Source organism: Malaya genurostris, chromosome 3 (genome assembly GCF_030247185.1).
Source record: "Malaya genurostris strain Urasoe2022 chromosome 3, Malgen_1.1, whole genome shotgun sequence".
Taxonomy (NCBI): Eukaryota; Metazoa; Arthropoda; class Insecta; order Diptera; family Culicidae; genus Malaya; species Malaya genurostris.
The window spans coordinates 133,760,806-133,788,691 of record NC_080572.1 but is presented as its reverse complement, the minus strand read 5'-3'; the positions used below and the strand labels follow the sequence as shown (position 1 = coordinate 133,788,691).

At 37.8% G+C, this 27,886-nt stretch overlaps 1 protein-coding gene across 4 annotated transcripts in view; it reads right to left on the bottom strand.

Annotated features, from left to right (window-relative positions):
• LOC131437280 (myotubularin-related protein 10) overlaps positions 1 to 27,886 on the bottom strand; it is a 271,863-nt gene that overhangs the window by 110,886 nt on the left and 133,091 nt on the right. For 3 of the 4 annotated variants that reach the window (XM_058606524.1, XM_058606521.1, XM_058606522.1), the window contains 2 exons: positions 1,614 to 1,762; positions 1,394 to 1,549 (listed from right to left, as the gene is read on the bottom strand). The exons of the other annotated variant lie outside the window; for it this stretch is intronic. In XM_058606524.1, coding sequence (XP_058462507.1) covers positions 1,394 to 1,549; positions 1,614 to 1,762 — 305 coding nt within the window. The remainder of the gene's footprint in view (positions 1 to 1,393; positions 1,550 to 1,613; positions 1,763 to 27,886) is intronic. 4 annotated transcript variants of the gene reach the window in all.

The window sequence follows — 27,886 nt, the reverse complement described above, 5'->3', positions numbered from 1 at the left end:
CAGTGAATAGGTGATGCGTGGGTACGTTGTATTCACGACACTTCTGGAGTACTTGTCTTATCGCGAATATGTGATCCGTAGTGGCGCGGGCTCCAGTAAATCCCGCTTGGTACGGCCCTACGAATTCTTTAGCTATTGGTGATAGACGACGGCAAAGGATTTGGGAGAGTACCTTGTAGGCGGCGTTCAGCAAGGTGATTGCGCGGTAGTTGCAACAGTCTAGCTTATCGCCCTTTTTGTAAACGGGACATACCACTCCATCCATCCATTCCTGCGGTAGAATCTCCTCCTCCCAAATCCTAGAAATCATCCAGTGCAGCGCTCTAGCCAGTGCCTCTCCTCCATGTTTGAGCAGCTCGCCTGGCAACTGGTCATTGCCATTGGCTTTGTTGTTCCTCAGCTTGCCGATCTCCTCAATTATCTCCGACAGATCAGGGGCTGGGAATCTGTCGTCGGCTGAGCGTGCACCCAGATTGATTCCTGTACCGTTCTCTGTATCTTCGCCATTCAGATGCTCGTCATAGTACTGCTTCCACCTGTCGATCACCTCACGTTCGTTCGTGAGAATGTTACCACTGGTATCTCTGCACATTTCGGCCTGTGGCGTGTAGCCTTTACATGAGCAGTTCACCTTTTCATAGAACTTCCGTGTGTCATTTGCGCGGTACAGCTGTTCCATCGCTTCGCGATCTTGGTCTTCCTGGTGGCGCTTTTTCCTCCGGAAAACTTATTCTGTTATGGTAACAACTAAGAAAGCTCTGATGCTTTCTGATTAATTTAAAACTGCTGTTAAACCCTTAAAAATCGTTGGACGAGATATGGGGTGTTGGCTCCATTTCAAAAGGAATGTTCAACATAGAACCTGTATAGGACAATAAGTTGTTTCATATTTACTGAACATCTCGCTCAAACGCAAAATTGGGTATTGTTTCCTACTTTTCACTTGTTGAAAAAAAATCATGACGCTAACAACTGTTACTCTTATTTGAGCTAGTAATATTTCCCCAGATTTTTACTAAAATTCCCGACTTTTTCCCGGGTTTCCCGGTCACTTGCCACCCTGACATCTTCTCTCCATTTGTTGCTCGTTAGTAGTGATAAGTAGTGAATTCAAAACTGCTTTATGTCTTAACACAAACTCCAATAAATGATTGGGAATTTTCAACTGATTAAAATATGTGGTATTGGAATTTTTCTGTCTGCATAAATATTTCTAAGCAATAATATAGATACAATAACCTCAAATATACTCTTAAATAGAGCGCACAGATTTGAACAAATTCATCTTGCATCACTCATGAAAATTTAGTATATCGAAGCTTGGTAAGGGAACGTAATGTAAACGTGATGTGAACTATAAACTAAAGAAATCATTGAAATGTCCTTTCTTCACCTTGCATATGACTTTTAGGATCTCGATTTTACTGCTATTTTTTATATCTGGGCCAACCATTCTCCATTTCTTCTCTGTAACTTGATATATTCTATCAATGTTCGATAAAGAGATATCATACTTTCCGAGGAAGGCGTTTTTTTGGCATAATGTAACCTGCAAATAAACGGAAAATGAATCATTATACGTGAGTCACACATGCAATGAGTAGTGCTATCACCTGATCGTTTTCACGCTCGTCACACAAAAAGGATAGACGAAAATTGGTTATTATCAACGCACCTTCTTTCTCGTCGATGAATTTGTTATCTTTTGCGCAATATGTGGTGTAAAATACAACATTGTTGACTCTGGCAGCTTCAATTTCACCTGCAATTGAAAAATGAATTTTGGTTGTACTGAACACTATAGCGGTAAGAACCGGCTCCCCATTTTCTTTCAACCATGAGTTTGAATTACATTTTAGAACCAATTGTACTGGAAAGACTGTAATAAGTTAGGATGAACCGCACCGCCAAAAATCCCTTAATTCGTCACCACTATAAATCTCCCTGGATTTCAATAGCTTATCAATCCTGACATTAGTAGGTACTCGACATAGCAACATTTCAACTTAAATATGTTTTCATTTTCACTCATAATCAAAATTGGAGTGTCAAACGGCAGCAAAATATACCGAACAAAATTTTGTTGTTGATTAATAAATTTCAGATTTGCTCAGTCACGTACCCAGAGTGGGGGGGACCCTGGCCGCTCCCGAAATCAAAAATATATAATTATTTAGAATGTCTCAGACATGTGTAACAGAAATAACAAGACAGTGAACGTTATGAAATGTAATACAATATCAGTTCCAGTGAAAAAGTTTAAAGTGTATGTTAAAAACAGCCGTAAAAGACACACGGAGAATTAGGTACATAGCCCAAGTAGCAATTAAAACTTGTTATAATTGGCAGGTTTCACAATAGCTTCATATCGGTTATTTTTGTTAGACATGTTAGACAATTGATTCAACACGTTTTTGTAAGGGATGTAAAATTCATTCATATTACTGCTGGTGAAACCAACTCAAAAACCTCAATGGATTAAGTTCCACATCCGGGTTTTCAACTGACTGTACGACAAGATGATTAGAGCAGTTTCAATTCCGGTTTCTACTTAGCATATATTACTGTTGTGAAACATATGAAACAAGAAACTTGTTGCACATCATTCAAGAAAAGTGCGCATTTCCAATCGCATAATCGTTGCGAGAAGAGTTGATAAATTCAGTACTAGAACAATGTTTGCTACTTAGGAAGAAATCTTCAGTAACATTATTTTTTAATCTTTGGGCCACTCCCGAAATGAAATCTTGGGTACGGGCCTGGATTTGCTTATGTCTGCTACAGAAAATATCGCGAAGCTTTTTAGTGCGAATTTCTGGCCATAAGAAGGGACGATTTGTTGATTTTCTGCGTCGATCTGGTTGATGGAAATTTCATTGAACGCTATGTCTCAGTTGAATAATTCTGGATATAGTTTTGACTAACTTGGTGTAGACACTCGATGTGACACCTTCCGTAGTAGAATATAGACAATCGCGTAGGAGGGATATTTATAGATATTCCGTTTAAACATATTGTTTCACCATTTTAACTATGTATAAGTAATGCATTTAGTGACATAATGATGCCTTTCAAATCATGGGTGGAAATGAGCAAATTTTTTTATTCACAGTAAATAAAAATAGTCAGTTTTATCTGATCTTATCACACATTGATTGTTTGAAACGAATGGTTTTGTATAAGATGAATTTTTATTTTACTTAGAATTTAAAAATATCTTCATCATTATTAGTATCACTGTCTGATTCGAAACCTACATAATTAATATTACCCTATTTAGCTTGAATATCATACACAGAAGCAACAGGAGTGCAGGATATTGCTACGCCAAATGAAACGCACCATTCAAACGCAGCGATCATGTTACTTTTATAATTCAGTCATGTCAAATAGCGTTTTATTGGGTTTAATCAAAATAGTGCATGAACATCAGCATCAACCAGTTGGACGTAAAACAAAGTCATTTGTCGCTATAATCACTATTTGGTGTGGCATATTTTGCATTGCGTATTGCTCTGCGCTGAAAACTGTTAAATTAAAATTATCAATGTGATTACGATAAAAACTGATTGTTTTCATGAAACAATTGACAAAACTCATAGATGTAAATGCTCCTTTAATATTCCTTATCACCCATCACTACATTTCCCAAAAATACAAAATTTATCATTAGTTAAAAATTCCTGTCGGATTGCTGTTTTCACTACTTTTCACATCCCTCATCGGGATCAATCGTAGTTTTTGATTTTTGCGATAGTTGATTCAACTAATTTCTTTTTTATTCAACCAATATGGTTTTTGATTTGCAGATTTGATTCAAGTAGATGAAAAATGTGTTGTTTTGAATGCTGTCAAATGCCGTAGACAGCTGAAAGCAAAACAATAATCGCAATGGAAAATCAACAACTTTTTAGTTGAAATCTGTTCGCGTCGCTTAAAAATGTCAATGAAAACAACATCGATGGTTAAAGCGGTTGGGAAAATTGTGTTCATTCGAATTAAAGAAAATTTATGATTCCATAACAAGTGTTTGTCGAACAGCGTTGTTGTGATAAAATTAACCTTGTTTAATATGGAAAAGATTTGGTGACAAATTAAAAACTGTTTACTGATTTCGTGTTACAATCATCAAACAATTTGTACTCCTGTACAGAGATATTGAAATTAAAAAGATTGCTAATAACGAAATTTCTTCAATCAAATGTATAGGCTATCTGCGCAGCTCCGGAAGCGCCACCATGTGGCGCATAGCGTCTCCAGCGCGGTGCGCTGCATCGAGCGCATGAAATGTCCAACAAAGTGTGATAGCTTACAAAGTTTACAATGGTCTCTATTTTCTTCATTTACATAAACGCAACTGGAATTTTGAACACATTATCTTCATCATTATTATCATTATCTGCCAAAACCAGATTTTTTTGGTGAGTTTTCACAATATTTTTGTGAATATAAAAAATTAGGTATAGGATTCGGTGGATTTTTGGGAAAATTAACCGATGCCCGGGAGGCCAGCCGATTCAACTCGACGAACTGTTGTGTGTCATTTGTTGTTCATAAAGAGGTCAAGATCTCAGAGATGGCGAGACTAGTCGCAAATGAAAGGTCTTCTCGTCAGCCAGTACGCTGATTGGTTTTGCGATTTGATGTTTACTTTTTAAGTTATACATAGTTAGATGTCAAAATTTTCGTTTTTTGCCTTTCACTATAGAAAGATATTAGAATCGCCGGAAAAATAGAAAGACATTAGAATTGCCGGAACGGAACATCGGAGACCCATAATGTTATATACCATTCGACACAGTTCGACGAGATTGGAAAATGTCACAAACTTATGCTCGTTTGAAAGCTACTGTCGGGCCATTGATCAAGTTCGAATATCAACGATGTCCAGCCAGCGACTGGCACCATTAAAGAAGGTGACAAGCGATTATAAATACACTCTCCTACTCAATGCTTGATCGAAGAAATAGGTATAAAGCGAGAGGACTAGTGTTTGATGAACAGAGAAGATGTTTGGATGTGAGATATCGGTCGGGTGACGGCCAGGATGTAGACCATGTTCGATGTACGTTACTACTATGTCTGTTTCGGGTTTTGGAGTGGCTAAAACAAGATCAGAGTGGCGAAATGGTAGCGCGTATGCACGGAATGCATAAGAACGCAGGTTCGAGTCCTGTCTCTGAGCGTATCTTTTTCCAAAAATTCATCTTTTCTGTTAGTTTTTCTTCCACTTGGCTTCTCCAATATATATTTCCGCTCAGTCATTGCAAAAACTCAAAAAAAAAATTGTTTTTGAAAAAATCGTCCCAGAAAGTCGACCGTATCAAAAAAATTTTTTTTTTCGATATGACACTAAATCTCGACGTTTCATGCAATTCTAAGACTTTTGGCATCAATTTTTTTCGATTTCGGAAATTTCATGTACTATAGAAATTTCAAGATATATGAAAATTCCACTAAGTGGACTAAGGAGGGATTTTTTTTTAGATTAGCATCACTCTTCTCATACAAATAGACAACGCAAATGTCAAGCGCTTGGTTGGAAAAATAATGCCTACTATGTGACATAAACACTGGAGCATGCTTTTGTGCCCAAATTAGTGCCAAAAATTATTTAATAAAAAGATAAAAAATATTAGGGGACTGTTTTGAAGAAAGAAAAAGGCATTATCACACCACTAGGTGGATTAAAAAGGTTTTTTTTGTAATTGCAATAATTGGATTGCATAGTTTCAAGCCATAGTATGTAAAAATCCATTCACTTTTAACAGAGTGCTCAGTGATCCTAACCACATCAAAATACGCTTTCTGTTTGAGTTTCAAAGGTTGATATTTTTGCTTCATTGCAGTCAGAAAAACTTTTGTTTGGAACTGTCTTCTACTTTGAATAAAATTAAAGTTGCCATTAATATACTTAGCAGTGAGTTATAAGTTTTAATTTGCATATATTGCGTGGTAGTGAATTCAAGCCTTTTGAAGAATTATAGAACATGTTACTACAAGGAAATATACCGAGCACATGGGCCCTTTAAAATGCATCGGTGTCGATATTAGAAGCATAATTGATATGAGGCTCCCAAAATGTAGTTTTTCCATCATAACTTTCTTAAACACACAGACGAGAAAGGAGATTGAGGGAACCAAGTGGTCGATTCACAATTTATACGCGACCCACTGTGCTCAAGCCTTAAATAAATATGGAAATACACTTTTAGAAATGAGTGTCTTAAGATTCATTACTAAACGTAGCACTCTAATATGCATTAGTTGTTCCCAAAACCTGTTGGGAGGTGTAAAAATGTTCCTTCATTATTTCTATCTAACACAAATGACAACGAACGAGTCTAAAATAAAACAATTTCTGATAGATAAAAACTGACTTGTCGTTTACGTCACTTATATCATTATATCTTTGAAATTGGTAAGGATAGCCACTTGATCTTCGAACTTCACCAATAACTCAATAGTAGCTTTCAAACGAATCTATGTTTGTTTTAATTGGTTCAGCCTTCTACACACACAAACACACATACACACACAGAGAAACATTTTCCGATCTCGTCGAGCTGGTCGTCTGATCGAGCTCGATCAAAAGTCTTTTTTTCCTGTAATTCTATCACCCTTTATAGAAGAAGACAGAAAAATTGATGCAAGAGTATTCGAATGTATGTAGTGAAATTAAAGTTTCCTCAATCGATAAGAGGGGCTGGGGTCCACTAGGAGATTGATAGCACATATTAGCTCTCTCCGGATAGTACCAGCATAGATGCCGTGTGGAATCCGGCGGAAAAATATGAACCAAGAATAGATCCACTGGGTTCCTGCTTCCATGCCGTAAAAGACGACAATTGCTGGAGTTTCTTTTTCCTTTCAGTTATCAGATATTTTCAATGTTTCACTTCTGATTACTCTATTTTACTAAACTATCTCTTCATTCAACCTATCAATTTCCGTAGGGCTTCGGAGAAAAGTTTTATCAGGATTACAAATTGAATGATAAAAATCAATTAATCAACTAATCCGTTGATATTACAAAGTTAATAACAGCAACAACATATATCAGTATATTGAATACATAGTAAAAATATACTTGATATTAATATTTCAAACAATAAATTAATATTTTTCTCGGTAGCTGGTTGCCCAGATCAACCAATATAACCAATTATTAATTTTAATAAATAATTAGAATAATAAAGCAGAAATAGTACAGAATCTAGATGCGCATGAAATCTGTTGACCTTTGTTTGGTGATTTAAAATGATTTTATAACAACTGCTTTGTCTAAATCCTATTCACTCGTTTATTTTGTATCACGTAACTTCATTTATAAAAATAGGGAAGTTTCTATTCTTTACGCGATAGTATTGCAAATTTTTCTTCAGTTTCCTCGAATAAGAGCTGTGAATCAAGAATTCCCGGACTTCAGCGTAGGATATTGTTGAAACGTTCACTCGGGAAGTCAGTGAGTTCAGTGGTGCATCCGAGCATCTTGAAACCGGAACATACAGAATCGCGCGCGAATAATACCAATAGTGAAATTTTTACTGTCTCCCGTGACACTTGTGGAGTGCGCAGTAGTATATACGGTCTCTAGTAACAACAAGTGTTGGACTAACATTCCTTCCCATTCCTTAGATGATCTACGTTCGGGCCTGGCCGGCGCCAGTACTGATCGATGAATTCTGGGATTACCAGAAGATGTACATTGAAGGATGATTTACCAGTCCCAGGTCGGATCATCTAGAAACTCCCTGTACAATTTCAGCTAATCCCGATCAGTAACGGAGTAGCAACCAGGGGTGGTCGCTCAAGCTCAAGCGAGTTTCCTCAATCGACAAGAAGTAAGGTACCTAAAAAACGGGATAATACAATTTTTTGCGTTTTAGCGAGTTATTGGTGCGCAAAACAGTTCCATGGAGAAACCCATTGTCATTTCGCTCTTCCTTATTTTATTCCTTTCCTCAACGATTTACTAAGGAATTTTACGGTTTGAAACAGATTTTTAATAACCTTGCTCTTATTTCATCTGATTATGCAAATAATATTAATTAAAATAATCGAGTTTAGATTGTAAAACCATGGTTAAGGATATTACAGAGTACCGCGCTGACGACGTCAGCCCTCACAAGGTGTCGCTTTAATCGCTATTTCGAGATATGCAGTTAACCTATATGCGTTCGTCTATACTTAATCGTTTTTGTTAAATTCATGTTAATGAATGATCGTAATCTTTAAGGCGCAAAAATTTTATGCTTCAAACGATTGATTCAATTACGATAAAATTCGTTGTGTAAATTCCGGTTGAATTTATGGGAATTTTCAATTTGTCCCTCTGGATAACATTTATATTTGTTGCTTGGACAGAGTTTTGGTTTATCAATTGCATGGTAGGATAGCAGCCGATTTTCAATATTTGATAATATATAGCTGATTTTCGCCTCCTCTTTTAGGAATCTTATTAATTCTTGAAACTTAAGGTGCCTGTGATTTTTTGCTATTTGCTTTAAGTTTTTATTCGATAATCCAGCTATAAAATTAATTGTTAATACTCTTTCTGCGAAGGATTTTTGTACTTCCTCCGTGCCTTGTGCGTTGCCCGAGCGGCGAGAGGGGTAGTTCTTTCAAAGCACTTATAGACCGCACTTTAAATTCCTCTTTTTTTTTATTTCTTCTAATAATTTTTCCACTTTAATGCCCTAACTTCCCAACAGCACATAACTTTGTGCCTCACCTAACTCTTATGAACACTTTGAACTATTCTTTTCTTAACTACTGGTTTTGGCCTGAGTAATGGTGTCCAAGTTTGATTACGGTGTTGCCCGGTCGCCCAAGGAGCATTACTCTACAGTAAAATTAAGGAAAAAGCCTTGTTTAAACCAAAAACCGACCCTTTTATACTCCAATCTATGTAACTAACCAAAACCTATACTTATATATATATATATATATATATATATATATATATATATATATATATATATATATATATATATATATATATATATATATATATATATATATATATATATAATATATATATATATATATATATATATATATATATATATATATATATATATATATATATATATATATATATATATATATATATATATATATATATATATATATATATATATATATATATATATATATATATATATATATATATATATATATATATCTGGTAGACTAACTACCACCTATAACTACCTACGTGAATTCACTGCGATCGCGTCGCTTATGTACATAATCAATTAATTCGATCGGTTTCTTCTGGCTGATGCAATATGTTAAAATAGCCAGCCGTGGGCATTACAATGACTCAACTGGTCTACTGCCTGTACTAGCTAAGATATAGATTTTTATGGAAAAATTAGGGCTGCTGCACTTGATTCTCTTGTTGAGCGTCAATAAATTCCATTATTTGTAGCGCTCTTTCAGCGTACTCTTCAAAAGATTCCCCATATTTTTGTTCAAGAGTTTCGATCCTGATAAGAATCTCTTCTACTGTAACTTTTATTGCAAATTGATCGCTCAAATTTTGGAAAACATCGTTTATTGTGTTGGCTCTTATTCTATTAATAAAAGTTGCGGCATTTCCTTTTAATTTCGTAAGTATCACATTTGCTAAAGGTTTTTTATTCGCACCTTGCGGGATTTGCTCCGCAAAATAACTTATTTGACATAAAAATGGTTCCAGTTCATTAACTGAACCATGAAATTCTGGTGTACATTGTATTGCATTCAACATCGGAAATCGATAGGCACCACCGCCTTCAATATTATTTTCGTTCGCCATTGTCAATGTGACTTTAATTCGCTATGCCGCTTTATCTTTTTAACTAGTAGCTCTTCATTTTATTTTTATACTCTTGTATTTTTGTAAAACCTCTGTTGTATGTTTTTACTAGCATCATTTTTAACATATGCAGGAATTTTTCAAACACGCTGTGCGCTTCTAATAGTTTTGTTTTCACTACCCCCCACCAGTATGAGATTAATTTCCGTCGACTACCTATTTAACTATTTAACAGTGAAAAACTACGATCTTGACCGTGGTCATGGTCGACAAACAAAACGAACAATCATCGTAAACAAACTTGACCTAGTTTTAAATTTCTGGTCATTGTATAACACATCGCAATAGTTGCCCTGCACGAGCAACTTTCGCCCGGATTTGCATTTTTTGGCTCTGTACCTTTATTAATACCACACCCATTATAACACGGGGGTTTTAAAATTTGAATCAAATGAACTGATAACATCAGTTCCATCATATTATGTGTTGAAGATTATGGGAAACGCAAAACCACTGTTAGAAATCTTTTTTACACGAAATTATTACACCATATGATATACCATACACACATATGTTAGCATCGTGTGCAACCCTAACCAGCATAAAATACCAAACTGACATGTAAATGTAATTTATTATTTTGCTACAACTTATGCAATCTATTTTTGTTTAATATTTGGATTGGAATCTCGAAATACTTGTTAATCATAGCAAATTTGATATGTTCCAAACATATACAAATCATCGTAGGCCGCAATATCTTGACCATGGCCAACACAGTTTCAAATTTCCTATTATTACATACCATACGAGAATTTAACCTGCGCTAATAATGTTTCAATCGTTCGCAAAGTCGATCGCGCGAAGTTACTACCTTTTATTATTATTATTATTATTATTATTTACACTGTATGTATCATCATACCGCTGCTATGCGCGTGGCTTAAAATGCATTGTTTGCGCTTTTTGTCACTATTCCGGATATGTGCATAGGTTGATACTTTGAATCGTGGATGACATGTCGTCATCGTGAATGGGTTTCAATATATTTGATTAGTACGTTCTACCGTTTCATTTGAGATTTATTTGTTCCATTTACAATACTTTGAATTTAAAATGCAAAACTAATTGTTCCGATATTTTTCTTATGTTATAGTTGGTTGCAGAATATGAACCAACAATCATTGCCGAAGCATAAGCGGTTGTCGAACATACGAGGCAGATATATGTCTGTTTTTATTTAATTTCATACGCGCGCGCGTCAAGTGCAATAGCTACCCAATGATATTATTGCCGACATGTACCTAACTGCATCTGCTGCGTTTGCGCGTTTTGTCAATATATCTATTAGGTGCTTTCATTAGCACAGAAAAACCAGAGTGGAAGTTAGTAAAATTAGTGCGATCAGAACTTCGTATGCATTCAGTCAATTATGTACCTGACCGCTGTTATTCTAACTGCGTGCGCAATAATTCCTAACTTTTTTTTTCACTCTAGCGCCCGCAAACCTGACCGAAGTGAAGAAAAAGAAACTTAAATTTTCAGCATGACCGCGGATATCACTGATATCTACAATGAACAAATCGCTGGATTCCTAAACCTGCCTTGTCGTGCGTTTATTTGTCCACTCTAAATATAAAAAATTTAAATGCAGACTCACCTGATTATAATTTTCTTCATTTTAAACTCACTCGCGGTACAATACCTCTCTCGAATAGCGTTCCGTATTTTTGTCGTGAATACGACTTACTTTACTATGGGGCGCCTTTTCAAAATTATCCATATGGAAGAATGGGCAGAACTTAATCGTGAATACCTCGACTTGTATTAATGGCAGCAACATAATTCTTTCACTATTTCATCAAAAATATGATCAGGAATTTAGGATAATATTTCGAACAGTGTGAGATAACCACAAACAACTCGAAAATTAAGTTTTCTTGAAATTTTTAAAATAACGCGGAAAACTCTTTATTTTTGCTTGGGTTTTTCGCGCAAGGACGACGATTTTGAGGTAGTCAGGCACATATCTTCAACTAGTGATGGCAATACGGCTCATTTCGATGAGCGGCTCTGAACCGACCGCTCTTTCGTAAGAGCCGGTTCATTTGAACGACTCATTGGCTCTTTTTCAATAAACGTCAATGTGGAGAAGCAGTTCGAGAGAGTGAGTGTGAGAGCCACGTAAATGCATGAGCGGTATGGGCGATCTAAAATTGTGTTGCACAACTAGAGGTGTCCGTGTGCGAGGGAGCGGGATATTGAAATGAATAAGTTGAAATTCCATTTAGAAAAAAATATATTTTTCTTCTCCTATTACGACAGAATTCTTTGAAAATTCACTGCTGAATAAATGTTCCTATGTATTTTTGACAGCTTCATTAGAAAACATCATCGTTTAACCAACAAAGCAATCAAATTTGGGCGTACACAGGCACACAGATTTTGCAAGTTGAAACGCAGATTTTAAAATGGCAACTCTGCTTGAGAGCCGCGGTTCAATTTTGAAAAGCCGTGGTTCGTTCGCTCATTGCTACGAGTCGGTTCGAATGAACGGCTCGTGAGCGCTCGCCCATCACTATCTTCAATTGAACGTTATAAAAGGGGAACCGTGGTCGAAAATCGATTATTTCTTCTTGTGCGTTGGATGAAAGCAGACGTCGGGGCGAGAAGACGCATTCAAACAGCGGCATCGGAGAGCGCACCTTCTGCGTGGTTAAAAAACTCAAACGCTCAGGTCGTAGTTCTCATTTGCCTTCCGGTCGTCAAGGCGAGAAGACGCATTAAACCAGTTTCGCATCATTTGGCACTGCGAGTGGATGTGTCGGTTTGTACGCAAAGCTAGTTTCAACTTAAGCAATCCGAAATGAGATAATCGACGTCAAAAATCGTTTAGTAGTGAAAAGGGGGAAAGTTTCGCAATTCACACAATCGATCAACTATCAATTCGAATTCGACAGTGTAAAGAAATCGTGTCAGTTTTATTCGTATTCACGACATCCAGTTATGTCTCTGACACATTACACACCCGTACTTTTTTTTCAAATGTTTCGCTTTTTTCCGCTGTCACCACACATGTACGACGCACCCGAGCGGCGAGAGAGGTATTTCTTTCGATGAACAAAGTGTCGAGACGTTTTCTTCCAACCCGTAAACCGCACTTATATTTGCTTCGTTTAATAGGTTTTACAATTCAACGCACTAACTTCCCTACAGCACATAATTCTGTGCCTGACCTAACTAATCTATACTAATCACTTCCAACAGTTTAACTTTGCTTTTTTGTCTTAATTCCTGCTTTATCACGAGTAATGTTCAAGCTAACAACTGATGTCGTTGGATGCGACTCGTTTATTTCCCGCGTTAAACTACGTTTGATCGGTGATCTATGTCAAGTTGAATGAAGATTTGTATGTCTTTTTAAAGATCACAGTGCAGCGGTTTTGGTGATATATTTTGTGCATTGATATTTATATGCGTAATTGACGCAGTCTTCTTCAAAAGTTGTCGATAAACAGACTCATCTGAAGTGTTTCTATTGTTCCGTTTGGTGGATGACCTACGGGTCGGATGTCACGGGTGAGATGACGACCACATTACAATGCTGCGCCTGTGCGAAAGCAATAAAAGAAGATAGCGAGAAAGTGTTCTGCCTCGGCCCGTGTGGTTTGATACTGTACCTAAAATGATGATATTGATAAGCATGGGTTGAAGGCAATGGAAACAAATCATGGTTTCAAATATCTGTGCCATGGTTGTCGGAAGCACCAATCAGGTCACAACGAAATTTTGGCAAAATGTAACGACATTTTTGCAAAAATGAATGAGAATTTTGAGTTGTGGAAAAATGTTTTTAATGAGAAGATTAAACTACTGGAGCACGATATTGGCGTACAAGAAGAGAAAGCAGTAGAAAATTTAAAACATGAACTGTCCCGAAAAATCTGGTAATACAAATAAAAAATCGTTTGCTGATGTACTAAAAAATGATAACGGAAAAAGTATTACCCCGAGCGGTCCTAGCCGAGATCTTAGATCTAGAAAGCGACCTAGAATTGACGATAATGATACGTTATCCCCGACTAACAATACCAGTGACAACCCGCAATCATCGGTTATTGATCCACAGTCTCACAAAAATGATTGCGTCATCGTTGTTCGCCCAAAAACCAAAGTGCCAAAAAACTAAGTGTGACCTAAGCAATCATATTGATCGTGTTTTGCATAAGATTCAAACAGTTCGTGAAGGGAACAGTGGATCAATTATTCTTGGCGTCAAATGTGCTGATGCTGTAGAACCCGCGGTTGCCGATGTTAGGAAAAAGCTTGGTGAAAATTACGAGGTGTCAGTCCCAAAACCAATCAAACCGAGACTGAAGATTGTAGGTGTTGCCGATATGCTTTCTGAAAGTGAACTTATGGAATGTGTGAAGGATCAGAATGAATCAGTCAATTTGACTGAGTTGAAATTAATCACTTGCTTCAAACCATTGCGCAACGACATTACGGTATACAATTGTATAGTCGAAGTGATGATTTTTTCTCCAGGTAAAGCTTGGGAGGGTATATGTCCTCTCGAAGCTACACTCGATACTGCACCTCCTCAAAAGAACTCTTGTTTGCAGCCAATGATTGTGAATGACGTCTGCAATCCCGATTCCGTCACTCGCCTGCCGACTGCCATCGCAGATCCGGATCCTGATACTACTACTGTACAACTAAAAATATACTATCAAAACGTGCGAGGTTTGCGCACCAAAATCGACGACTTCTTTGTTGCTGTTTATGATGCGGAATTTGATGTGATTGTACTATCGGAGACATGGCTGAACGACGACATCTCCTCGCTGCAGTTGTTTGGTCCTGGTTACACAGTCTACCGGAATGATCGTGATTCAAAAAGTGTTGGTAAAAAAAGAGGCGGTGGTGTACTTATTACTGTTACTAACCGATTAATGTCAAAAGCAAACCCAAACTGTAACAATATTTCAGAACAGCTCTGGGTTCATATAGGTAGTCGCGATTATAATGTCTGCGTGGGTGTGGTCTACATTTCACCTGATATGACAAGCAAAGCAAGCGTGATACAACAGCATATTGTTTCTGCATTGAATATTGCAAGGGGACTGGATCCTTCTACTTCTCATTTGGTATTTGGAGATTTCAATCAACCTGGTCTTTTATGGAAGAATACTTCCTACGGTTATGTTACCATCGATCCGTCATCTTCCTCTCTTTCGGGAGCAAATTGCACTCTAATAGACGGGATGTCTCTTTTAAATATGTTCCAAATTAGTATGGTGACAAACAGATTGAATCGTACTCTAGATCTTCTGTTCATAAACGAGGAAGCATTAGCGAATTGTCGAACTGTCGAGCCTCTCGTTGAGATTGATCCTCATCATCCACATCTTTTGGCTGAATTGACATGCTACCAAAAAGTTTTCTTCAACAATACTGTCGAAGACTCGAAATTTAACTTCTCGAAAACCGATTTCACCGGATTAAATAGCACATTAGAGTCAATCGATTGGGCATCTCTTTTGGATAATGTTACTGATGTCAATGTAGCGGTAGAAAAGCTTACACATGTGCTGAAATATTTGTTTAATCTACATGTACTAGCGTCACGACCTCGCCCAAAACCACCTTGGTCAAATCGACACCTTCGTGCACTGAAACGCGTAAGAGCAGCTGCACTTCGGCATTATACAAATCGACGCAACCCTATAACTAAGCACGAATTCACTCTCGCTAGTAACAACTACAAGGTCTATAACCGCATGCTTTATTCTAGACATGTTTTACAAACACAAGTCGATCTTAAACAACATCCAAAACGTTTCTGGGCTTTCGTGAATAGTAAACGCAAGGAGGTAGGCCTATTATGCGATATTATAAGTCTTGGTAACATTAAATTCACATGCGAAGAAATCATTTTTGCGTTGAAAAAACTGAAGTCATCAATATCAACTGGCCCAGATGGCATTCCTGTCATCATACTCAAACGATGCGCGAATGCACTGTGTGTTCCTCTAAAGGTAATGTTCAATAAGTCTCTGTCGCAAGAAATATTTCCACAATGCTGGAAACATTTGTACATGTTCCCTGTGTTCAAGAAAGGAAATAAGCAAGACGTAGCAAATTACCGCGGTATCACTTCTCTTTGTGCTGGTTCTAAGTTTTTCGAAATTCTCGTTAGCAATGTTCTGTTTAACAAAAAACAAATCATACATATCGACCGAATAACATGGTTTTTTCCCCGGTAGATCAACAGCTACGAATTTAGTTCAGTTTACGTCACACGTCACATTTGGTTATTATCATGAGGGTATCATTTGCTTCCGCAATTCTGAGATTTTTGGGTAGGGAAAATTCTAAACCTACTTGTATTGTGTAATGGGGAAAAGGAACTTATATACTAACTTACTTACTAATACAGAGAGCGAATCGATTCAATTGAAGATTGCATCGATTTTTGTCGGAATTTGCTTATAATATTATGTGACATTACATCTAATGGTTCTATATTTGTGAGTCTGTGTAACTCATTTGTATTAAACCAGGGAGGACGCTTCAAAATCATTTTCAGAATTTTAGTCTGAATCCTTTGAATCGTTTTCTTCCTGGTGGAACAACAACTTGACCAAATTGGTACTGCATAAAGCATGGCTGGTCTGAAAATTTGTTTATAAATTAACAATTTGTTTTTTAGACAGAGCTTAGAATTTCTGTTTATAAGAGGATATAAACATTTAATATATTTATTACACTTTGCCTGGATTTCTTCAATGTGATCCTTGAAAGTGAGTTTTTTATCACACGTTAAACCTAAGTATTTTGCTTGATCAGACCATGTCAATTCCAAGCCATTTAATTTGAGAATGTGATTATTGTTTGGTTCAAGAAAAGAAGCTCTTGGCATATGAGCAGTGCTTGGAAAACAAATGAACCGAATTAGAGTGAATATCCTTCATACGCTTTTTGGTTCATGAATGTACTAGCAACTGAACCATTCAACATCCACTTCTGGTCTGATGGATTTGGTTCACATTTGTTTGTGTTTGTGAATTAACGCACTACTGGACGTGGAAGGTGAGCGTATAGAAGTGGTATTAGTTGCTCGTTCTCTTCCACATTACAAGGCGAAGCTACGAGCGAATATCGTTCGTTCTGCATCGTAAGCAGCCACGGCTTGGAGAACGAATGAACCTCAATATGAAAAGCTTTTTTTTGTTTCCCTTTCACATTCGGTGTATATTGATCAAACTTCGTTCGCATTCGCACTTTTGTTTGAGCTTTAATAGTATCAGGATTGTTGTGATGTCTATGGCTACAAAAAGCAAAAATCGTTCCTCAAAGGGACCAACATTGAAGCAAAAAGTGCTCAGTATGATAAGAGAGCCAATGCGAGATTATAAATAATATCAATCCTAGTGCCGCTAATTTTAGTTTTAAGTACTGCTAAATGTTCATACGGCAGATAAATTATTTTTAATTCTGATTAATGTGCTTGCAAGTGCTTGATGCTTACTTTAAACAGCACACGCATTGAAGCAAACCGTATTGCGCAACATTATCGATCAAGCTTATCATCTTCCGAAATGAGAGAAACATGCTTCAGTGCAGTGCCCATTCATTGCGAAACTTTCCTTATTCCGTACACTTGAAGGAACACAAGCTCTAACTGACTCAAAAACATGAATTATAGCTACTGGCAGTGAAGGATGACGTGGAAAGTCTATTCTACAGCAGCGTGAAACCTTCTAAATTTAATTTTTTTTATGCTTAAATACTTTAATGATATAAATTATTTTTACATTCAAATTCAACAGCATTCTTTGATGATGAATGGTTCACCAGCGATAGTGTGCTTGAATCACTTATTAGGTTTTTTATCGTCACTGCTAACCTCAATCGAATGAACACATTTTGACAATTCAGTGGTACTGTTTGTAAACAGACTCTTTTGTTTGTTTGTCTGTTGACAAACGGATGAGAACGTTCACGATGCATATAGCCTAAATAGAGTTTCAAAACATTTGTTAGCGAATAGTTTCAGAGATTTATTGAACAAAAGTGGCTAGTTGTGAAGTGTGAAGATGATTGTTTGATATGTGTTCCTCGATTTTGTTTAAACTTGTTTGTAAACAGTACCGCTGAACTGTCAAGGATGAATTTTTGTTAATTTGTGACGTCACGATAAAAAATCTAATACTACCGATGAATTTTTTGAACGAATTGCCTATATTTGAGAGAAAAGAGAATACTGCATACTCTTTTTCAGAAAGGTTCAATAGTATTAAACGTAATACGGCACGCTCGTCGGCAAGTATGTATGGAATGGTTCGTTCTCCAATCTGTTCGCTCGTGTATATTTCCTGTATCGAAGCCGGTAACTCAGTCTGTTGGTATGAGTGCTGTAGCTGCGCTGAACCGCCCTCTCAGCAGGCCGTTCAATTTTGTTGGTCTTTGAGCGCTTGTTTAACGACATATTGCACGAAATATTCGTTCAATTTGCTGGAACGGTTTGTTGTTGTTTTTTCTCTTGCTAAAATAGTGTGAAAATTAAGTGTTACCTTTACATAGAAAAAAAATTTGTTGTTATTCTACGTGAAGTAGATGTATTGTGCAGGTATGTATTGTTAGTTTAAAAAAATAAGTGGAAAAAAATTCTGCAGTAAAACTAATCCAACTCATATTAAAAATGGTTCAACAAAGGACCTCTGTTTGCCGGGTTTGTTAAACGAAAAAAACGGCATTCGGATCAACGGTCTGTTTCAAAATCGGCAAACGAAGGTCCCGTGTTGGCCTCCCGTTGAACGATTGATTGGACTTTCATTGGACCAATGATCCAACGTGTTGGACCAATGAAGGACTACCATTAAACGTTTTTTTCTAAGAGGGCGTTTTGTTGCAAGTAGCTCGCATTGATGAATGAATGGTGAAAGCTCTGCTTACGAGGAAAGATAATTAATTGCGTTTTTGCTGCATTTGGTTTAATTTTCCATGTTGACAGATAATCACTGAAAATATTTAAACTTCTTTGTAGGCGACTGCAGATCACTCTTAGATTTCTACCTGTGGCTAACAGACTTGTGTCGTCACAGAATAGCGATTTCTGACAACCACCGGGTAGATTTGGAAGATCAGAAGTGAAAATATTATACAAGATTGGAGCTACGCTCGAACCCTGCGGAACACCGGCTCGTACGGGTAGCAATTCAGATTTACAATTCTGATAACTAACCTGAAGAGTACGATCAGTTAAATAATTTTGAATCATTTTGATCAAATAAATAGGAAACTGGAAATCAGACATTTTTGCTATTAAACCTTTGTGCCAAACACTGTCGAATGCTTTTTCTATGTCTAGAAGAGCAATTCCAGTGGATAACCCAGAAGATTTATTTGATTTTATCATGTTCGTTACTCTGACAAGTTGATGAGTAGTTGAATGTTCATGACGAAATCCAAACTGCTCTGGTAAAAAAATTGAATTCTCATTTATATGAGACATCATTCTCAACAAGATAATTTTTTCAAAAAGTTTACTGATAGAAGAAAGTAAGCTAATTGGTCGATAACTTGATGTTTTTGCTGGATTTTTATCAGGTTTCAGGATAGGAATTACTTTGGCGTTTTTCCATCTTTTTGGGAAGTAAGCTAATGAAAAACACTTGTTGAAAATTTTAACCAGGAGTCTCAAGGCAACATCGGGAAGATTTTTAATAAGAATATTAAAAATTCCATCATTACCAGGAGCCTTCATGTTTTTAAGTTTCCTAATAATTGATTTAATTTCATCACAATTCGTCTCAAGAATGTCATCGTGTGATAACACTTAGGTTGAAACATGCTCATATTTCAGTGAGACTTCATTTTCAATAGGACTCACAACGTTCAAATTAAAATTGTGTACACTCTCGAACTGCTGAGCAAGTTTTTGAGCTTTTTCGCCATTTGTAAGAAGTATTTGATTTCCTTCCTTGAGAGCAGGAATTGGTTTCTGAGGTTTCTTCAGAACCTTAGAAAGTTTCCAGAAAGGTTTAGAATATGGTTTAATTTGTTTAACTTTTTTAGCGAAATTTTCATTTCGCAAAAGAGTAAATCTATGTTTAATTTCTTTTTGTAAATCCTTAACTATGTTTTTCATAGCAGGATCACGAGAACGTTGATATTGTCGTCGACGAACATTCTTCAACCGAATGAGCAGTTGAAGATCGTCATCGATGATAGGAGAATTTAATTTAGTTTGAGCTTTGGGAACTGAAAGATTTCTTGCTTCGATAATGTAATGATTCAAATTATCAATTGCTGTGTCGATGTCCGCAGAATTTTCTAAAATAGTTTCATGATCCACATGATTTTCAATGTGAGATCTGTAATCCAACCAATTAGCTTCATGATAGTTGAATATAGAACTAATTGGATTAATTATAGCTTCGTTGGAAAGTCTGAATGTTACTGGAAGATTATCTGAGTCAAAGTCAGCATGTGTAATCGGTTCACTACAAATGTGACTTTGATCCGTTAGAACCAGATCAATTGTAGACGGGTTTTTCACCGAAGAGAAACAAGTCGGATTACTGGGATGAAGAACTGTGAAGTAACCAGCTGATAGTTGATTATGAAGTATTTTACCATTACTGTTATTTTGCCTACAATTCCACTCGACATGCTTGGCATTTAAGTACCCTATTACGAAAAATTTTGATCGATATCTTGTAAGTTTTTGCAAATCGCCTTTTACAGAAATTTAATTGTTCGCCGGTGCATTGGAATGGCAAATATGCTCCAGCGATGAAATAAATTCCATGAATGGTTTCAACTTTTATTCCCAAACTTTCAATAACTTTAGTATTGAAAGAAGGTAAAATTCGATGTTTAATTTGCCGTTGGCCAAACATGGCAACTCCACCACCCATTCCAGTAAACCTGTCAAATCGATGAACCACATAATGTGGATTACTTTTCAATTTGACATTTGGTTTAAGAAAAGTTTTTGTCACAATGGCAATATGGATTTTATGAACTTCGAGAAAATTATAAAATTCATCTTCACTCGACTTCAAAGATCGAGCATTCCAATTTAATATATTCAAATAATTATTTAACACCACTGTTAAATTTTAAATTCATTATAATATTATTTGCAAATTGCCATCCGATTTGAAATGCTTCAAAAAGTGATGAAGTCGAATTCATTTGGATGATCATTTGAAAAAGTTGATCTTGTAGGTAGATCATTTTATTTTCAGTTATATCGCCTAAATCGACTTCATTTAAAGAAGCGAATGGCCTTGAAGGAACAATAGTAGGTAGACTGCCATTAGAAGAAGATGATTTGGCCGGTCCACCTATTAATAAATTGTTTTCGTTAGAGAATGAACTGCAAGGCGGTCCTGTGTTTTGATTATTTACATTAGAAGAAATAGGTGGTAGATTTCTACCTAATATACCAGCATAACTGACATTAGAAGAAGCTGATGACGAGGTCGATCTACCTGTCAATAAATTGTTTTCGTTAGAAGACAAATTGGCAGGCGTACCTGTTTTTTGTTTTAAATTCGAAGAAATCAGTGCCTTAGAAGAATTAGGCGTGACATTTGTAACGGTTTTTTGATTTTCAGGTATGTTCTGTAAATTTAAGGTCGTTGATTTGACTTGTTGTCTAAGCGAACGAGCGTTTAAAATTTTTTCCCTGACAGGACATTTCAAATAATTGGATTTATGATTTCCATTGCAATTTGAACATGAAAATTTATCAGTGGTGTAATATAACAAATTATCCCATCCTAGCATGATCCATTCTAAGTACAGTTTACATTCAATCCCAAACCAAATTCGACATTTCCACGTATTTGGATATCCCGGTCATACACCTTACAGAAATGCGCGTATCGCATTTACCTCGACCTAAGTCCACCGCGCAGGCAGCTAGCAATATATTTCGTGATTGCTTGCCCTGCATAAAGCGGAGGTCGATAACCAAATCTATGACATCACAGCTGGGCCACAGCTGTGAACGTTTTTACCAGTCCTTCTCCATTAGCATGACATTCTCTCCCTCTCTATGGTTTTTCCGATCTCTCCCGCTCCAGGTACGTCCGGTAGGAAACGATAAGTTACGGCAAGAATAATTGTACGGCTAGAGATAAGTAGAAATGAAAATACACATTCATTATTGAAAAACCAGTCAACCACTCTGGTTCTTAATCCAAAAGCACTACAGTGGTTTCATTCATTGGACAAACGTCTTTCGAATGCGATTTACCACAATTCAAACACCGTATATCCATATGACAATTTTTGGTTCCATGACCGAAGCCTTGGCAACGACGACATTGCGTTAAGTTTGCAATACGATTATGCCGTTTATAATGTTCCCAATGAATTTTAACGTGGGAAATGAAACGTACTTTTTCTAAAGTTTTCAAATTGTTTACATCACTTCGATTGAAGTGTATTAAGTAAAGTTCATGGGAAATTCCAGAGCGTGGTTTAGAAGTACCGTTCTTTTTTTTCATAAGTATTACTTGGGAAGGGGCAAAACCAAGCAATTCTTTTAGTTCATTTTTAATTTCATCGGTACTTTGATCATTTACTAAGCCTTTCAAGACAGCCTTGAAGGGTCTGTCTGATTTTATATCATATGAATAAAATTTATGAAGTTTCTCGGACAAATATCGTATAAGACGTTCGTAATCTTCCAATCCATCAACCAAGACTCGACATTCTCCTCTTCGTCCGATTTGAAGTGGGACTTTTACTTCCGGGAGAAAAGTAGAAAGCTCAGTACGGAATGCTTTGAAGCCGGAAATCATCACCGTCACTGGTGGTATAGATTGATGTTTCTTCCCAGAACAACAATCGTCCATTTTGGGAATTTTTGAAGAATTTTCGTCTATGTCGCTACAATCGGATTCAGGAAGAATCTCGTAAATATTGTTAGACGGCATAGGATCAACGGAAGGGAAATCCGTTCGTTGTCTTTTATTTTTACATTCAGATTCTATAAGATCGTGAATGTTATTAGAAAAATGTTGAATAACGGATTGTGATTTATTCCGTATTGAATTATTTTTAGCCTTGGGTCTGTTGCCTTTCCTGTTGGACGCAGGCATTTTTGACATGAATGAAATTTTAAATTTAATTAACTAGGCTAAATTAGTCTTTGATTAGACTTCTAGCTAGCCTTAAAAAAGGCTGATTAATTTCTTAGTCACTCTAATATCACTCTTTGTATCATTTAGTCACTCTAATATCACTCTTTGTATCACTTAGTCACTCTAATATCACTCTTTGTATAGCCTTGAGAAAGGCTGACTAATTGTTAGTCTTTAAAAAGACTGTTAGTGATTCAGGTAGCCTTGAAAAAGACTGAAGCCTTGAATCAATGAAACTCTAGGTAACCAGAAAAATTTCCAGGAGCCAAGAGCTATACGCGTGCGGTGCGAACGACTGTTCAACACCGACTGAGGTGTAGTACTTGATTCTCAGCTGTCGTTCAGAGACCACTACTCCCATATCATTGCACAAGCTAACCGGAATCTTGGATTTATCTTTAAAATAGCAAAAGAATTCAGTGACCCTCACTGTCTCAGATCATTGTATTTCACCCTTGTCCGATCTGTTCTTGAAGCTTCATCGGTAATATGGTGTCCTTAAGCGGACGTTTGGATTAACCGAATTGAATCAATACAAGCTAAATTCCTCCGCTACGCCCTCAGATCTTTACCTTGGCGCAACCCGACAGAATTACCACCTTATGCTGATCGTTGTCGATTACTGGGTATGGACACACTTTCAAAAAGGAGAAATATTTCCAGAGCTGTATTTATAGGGAAACTATTGATGGGACAAATTGACGCTCCTAATATCCTTTCTCAAGTAAATATCAATGTACCACCTAGAACTTTAAGATCGCGGAACTTTTTAAGACTTGACTATCAACGTACTGACTATGGACAAAACGAATCTATTAGGGGAATGTGTAATAGTTTTAATAGTGCCTTTGAATGTTTTGATTTTTCCATTTCATGTGATGTTTTTAAAGATAGACTAAGAAGATTATTGTAATGTATAAGTGTAAGCCCACAATGCAATATGAAAATGTATGTATAATTGTATTATTGTCAACCGTCAGAAAAGATGAAGGGGTTTTTACGCCCAATTGGACGATTGAATTATCCTCTATTGGGCCCCCTTCCAATGCTTCATGGAGACTATAACAGGTCAGATGAAGGAATAAGAAATAAATAAACAAATAAATAAATAAGTAATGGTGTCCAAGTTTGATTACGGTGTTACCCGGTCGCCCATGGATCACTACTCTCAACAGTTGAATCAAGAAGCCCCGATAAATTAAAAAACCGCCCTTTTTATACTAAAAATATTGCTACCAAAATTATATATATTCAATCTTCACATATATCTGGAATTCACTGCTAACTCTTAAATGCGAAAATGTTCTTTTCCGACGTATTTACGAAAGGCTGCTCTAAATAATCCATACTGTGCATTCTTGGGTTGACTAACTACCACATATAATCAATATACATATTTTCATTGCTATGCAGTGCGATCGCGTCGCTTGTGTACATAATCAATTAACTCGCTCGGTGGTACAGTTTTTTTTACTGACTGATGCAATATGTTAAAATAGGCACCCGTGAGCACCGCAATAACTTTACTAATATACTATCTGTACTAGCTAAGGTATACTGAAATATGGTTTTGTAAGATCTTTATGATAAGATTTCGGCCTGATCTTGATCTATGATAAAATTAGGGCTGTTGCACAGGAAAGTTCTTTCATGATTTAAAAAAAACAGCTGCTTTGGTCCAAAAAAAAAATGAAAACAAAGATTCCAATGCGTAGAAGCTCTACGCGCAGAATTAGACATAAGCGCACATTAGCATATAGTTGCTAACAGCTAAAAATATATTTATTAATAATCTGGGCGATCACTTGTGATTTTTCCCAATAAAGATCACTACTGATCTGATCTTTTTAAGATCAGTTGATCAGTGATCTTCAAATCGCATCGATCAAAATCGGTACTGATCTTTCGTCAAACAAAACCGGTAGTGATTTCGAGCTAAAATGATTTATTCATGAAAGATCATTGGATGATTCAATCAGCTTTGATCATTGTGGAAGAGAATCACATATAATCAATTTGAGACATAAGCGCCGGTTGATCTACGTCTGAAATTGTTGATCTCCCACTGAGGAGTGTAAAAATGAGTGATAACAGTAATCCTACAGGAAATAATAGCTAAGGGTAACACGTGCCAATGCGACTTTCAAAATCATGAAAAATTGTCAATTTTGTATCCTCTCACCAGAGTTGAAAAAAATACCGGTATCGTTACGGCACGGCTTACGTAGTTTGTAGTTTGTTCTCATTTGATGCACCCCGTGTTCGAATTCAAAACCGGTTGTGCAGTTCATGGTTCATTCGCCTTCTCCACGTACCGTCTTCCATCCGCACTCCGCCGAAGATGGTTCGCAACACCTCCCGTTCAAAAACACCTAATGCGCGTTGATCCTCCGCAAGCATTGTCCAGGACTCGTTTTGTAGATAGTTAACTTCGTACGACGGCGAATTTTGCTCGATCGAAGCGTCCTGCGCAGTCCAAAGTAAGCACAATTTCCTGACAATATGCGTCTCTGAATTTCTCTGCTGGTGTCATTATCGGCAGTCACCAGTGAGCCCAAATACACGAACTCGTCGACCATTTTGATTTCATCATCACCAATCAGAACTCGTAATGGGTGGCTGACGTTATATTCTCTCGAGCCCCTGCCTTTCATGTACTTTGTCTTTGACACATTGATGTTTAGTCCGATCCGCTTGGCCTCAGCTTTTAGTCCGATGTATGTATCTTCCATCTTCTCAAAGTTGCGTGCTATAATATCAATATCATCAGCGATACCAAATAGCTGGACGGACTTTCTGAAAATCGTGCCACTCGTGTCTGTCCTCGCTCTTCTTATCACACCCTCCAAAGCAATGTTGAATAGCATACACGAAAGGCCATACCTTGCCGTAGCCCTCTGCGAGACTCGAAGGGACTCGAGTTTATCCCCAATACTCGAACAATGCACATCACTCGATCCATCGTAGCCTTGACCAATCGTATCAGTTTGTCTGGGAATCCGTAGTCGTGCATGATTTTCCATAGCTGTTCCCGATCGATTGTGTCGTAGGCTGATTTGAAATCTATGAATAAGTGATGTGTGGGCACATTGTATTCGCGGCACTTTTGCAACACCTGGCGGATGGCGAACACTTAGTCCGTGGTAGCGTGTTCGCCCATAAATCCTGCTGATATTGTCCCACGAATTCGTTTGCAATCGGTGAAAATCGACGGCATAAGATTTGGGAGAGTACCTTGTAGGCGGCGTTCAGCAGAGTTATCGTGCGGTAATTGCAGCAATCCAGCTTATCGGTCGCTTAACGACCCAGTGCAGTGCTTTCACTAGTGCATTACTACCGTGTTTTAGTAGCTCACTTGGTAGTTGGTCAACGCCAGCGGCCTTATTATTTTTCAACCGGCTTACCACCTCCTCGACTTCTTGGAGGTCTGGGACCGGCAGTCTATCGTCCTCCGCACGCGTTCCCAAGTTCGTTACCGCACGACCACTTTCGTATTCCGTCACATCGCCATTGAGGTGCTCGTCGAAATACTGCCGCCACCTCTCGATCAGCTCACAGTCGTTCGTGAGAAGATTTCCGTTGGTGTCCTTGCGCATATTGGCCTGTGGCACATGGCCTCTGCGCGTACGGTTCACCTTCTCGTAGAACTTCCTTGTGTCATTAGCACGGAACAGCTGTTCCATCGCTTCGCAATCTCGGTCTTCCTGTTGGCGCTTTTTTCTACGGGATACCGAGTTAAGTCTGTTCCGCGCCTGTCTGTATCGCTCCTCGTTTGCTCTCGTCCGGTGTTGCAGCTTGCTCGCCCAAGCTGCATTCTTCTCGGCCACTAACTGTTCACATTCGTCGTCGAACCAGTAGTTCTTTACGTTCGGAGACGCCGTACCTAGCGTTGCTGATGCAGTACTACCTATGGCAGAACGGATGTCTCTCCAGCCATCTTCAAGTGTAGCTGCACCAAGCTGCTCTTCCGTTCGTAGTACCACTGCCAACTGCTGCGCGTAATCTTGGGCTACTCCAGCATCCCGGAGCTGCGCGATGTTAAGCCGCGACGTTCGATTTCGACGTTGGGTAGCCACCGTCGAAAGTTTTAAGCGCATGCATACAGCAACCAAGTAGTGGTCCGAATATATATTCGCACTGCGGTAGGTGCGAACATTGTTGATGTCCAAGAAAAATTTTCCGTCGATCAAAACGTGGTCGATTTGGTTTTCGGTCTGTTGGTCAGGTGATCTCCAGGTAGCTTTGTGGATATCCTAGCGGGGAAAGAAGGTGTTTCTGACTACCATTCCTCGGGAGGCCGCAAAAGTTGACACACCGTTGGCCGTTGTTATTCGATGCGGCATGTTCGGCCCGATTACCGGTCGGTACATTACCTCCCTTCCTACCTGGGCATTCATGTCACCGATGACCATTTTTACGTCTCTGCGTGGGCAGCCGTCATAGGCTTGTTCCAGCTGCACGTAGAACGCTTCTTTCTAGTCATCGGGTCTCTCTTCATGTGGGCAGTGCACGTTGATGATGCTGTAATTGAAAAAACGGCCTTTAATTCTCAACTTACACATCCTAGCGTTGATCGGCTGCCACCCAATCACTCGCTGACGCATCTTGCCCAGGTTTATAAAGCCAGTTCCCAGCTCGTTCGTTGTGCCACAGCTTTGGTGGAAGGTAGCCGCTCGATGTCCGCTTTTCCACATCTTCTGTCCCATCCAACAAAGCTCCTGCAGCGCTACGACGTCGAAGCTGCGAGGATTTGGTTCGTCGTATATAATCCTGTTCGCAGGCTGCGAAACCTAGCGACTTGCAGTTCCATGTTCCAAGTTTCCAATCGTAGTCCTTATTTCGTCGCGTGGGTCTATGTCGATTGTTCCGGGTCGTATTCTCTCCTGTATTATTCGTAATAGATGTTTTACGG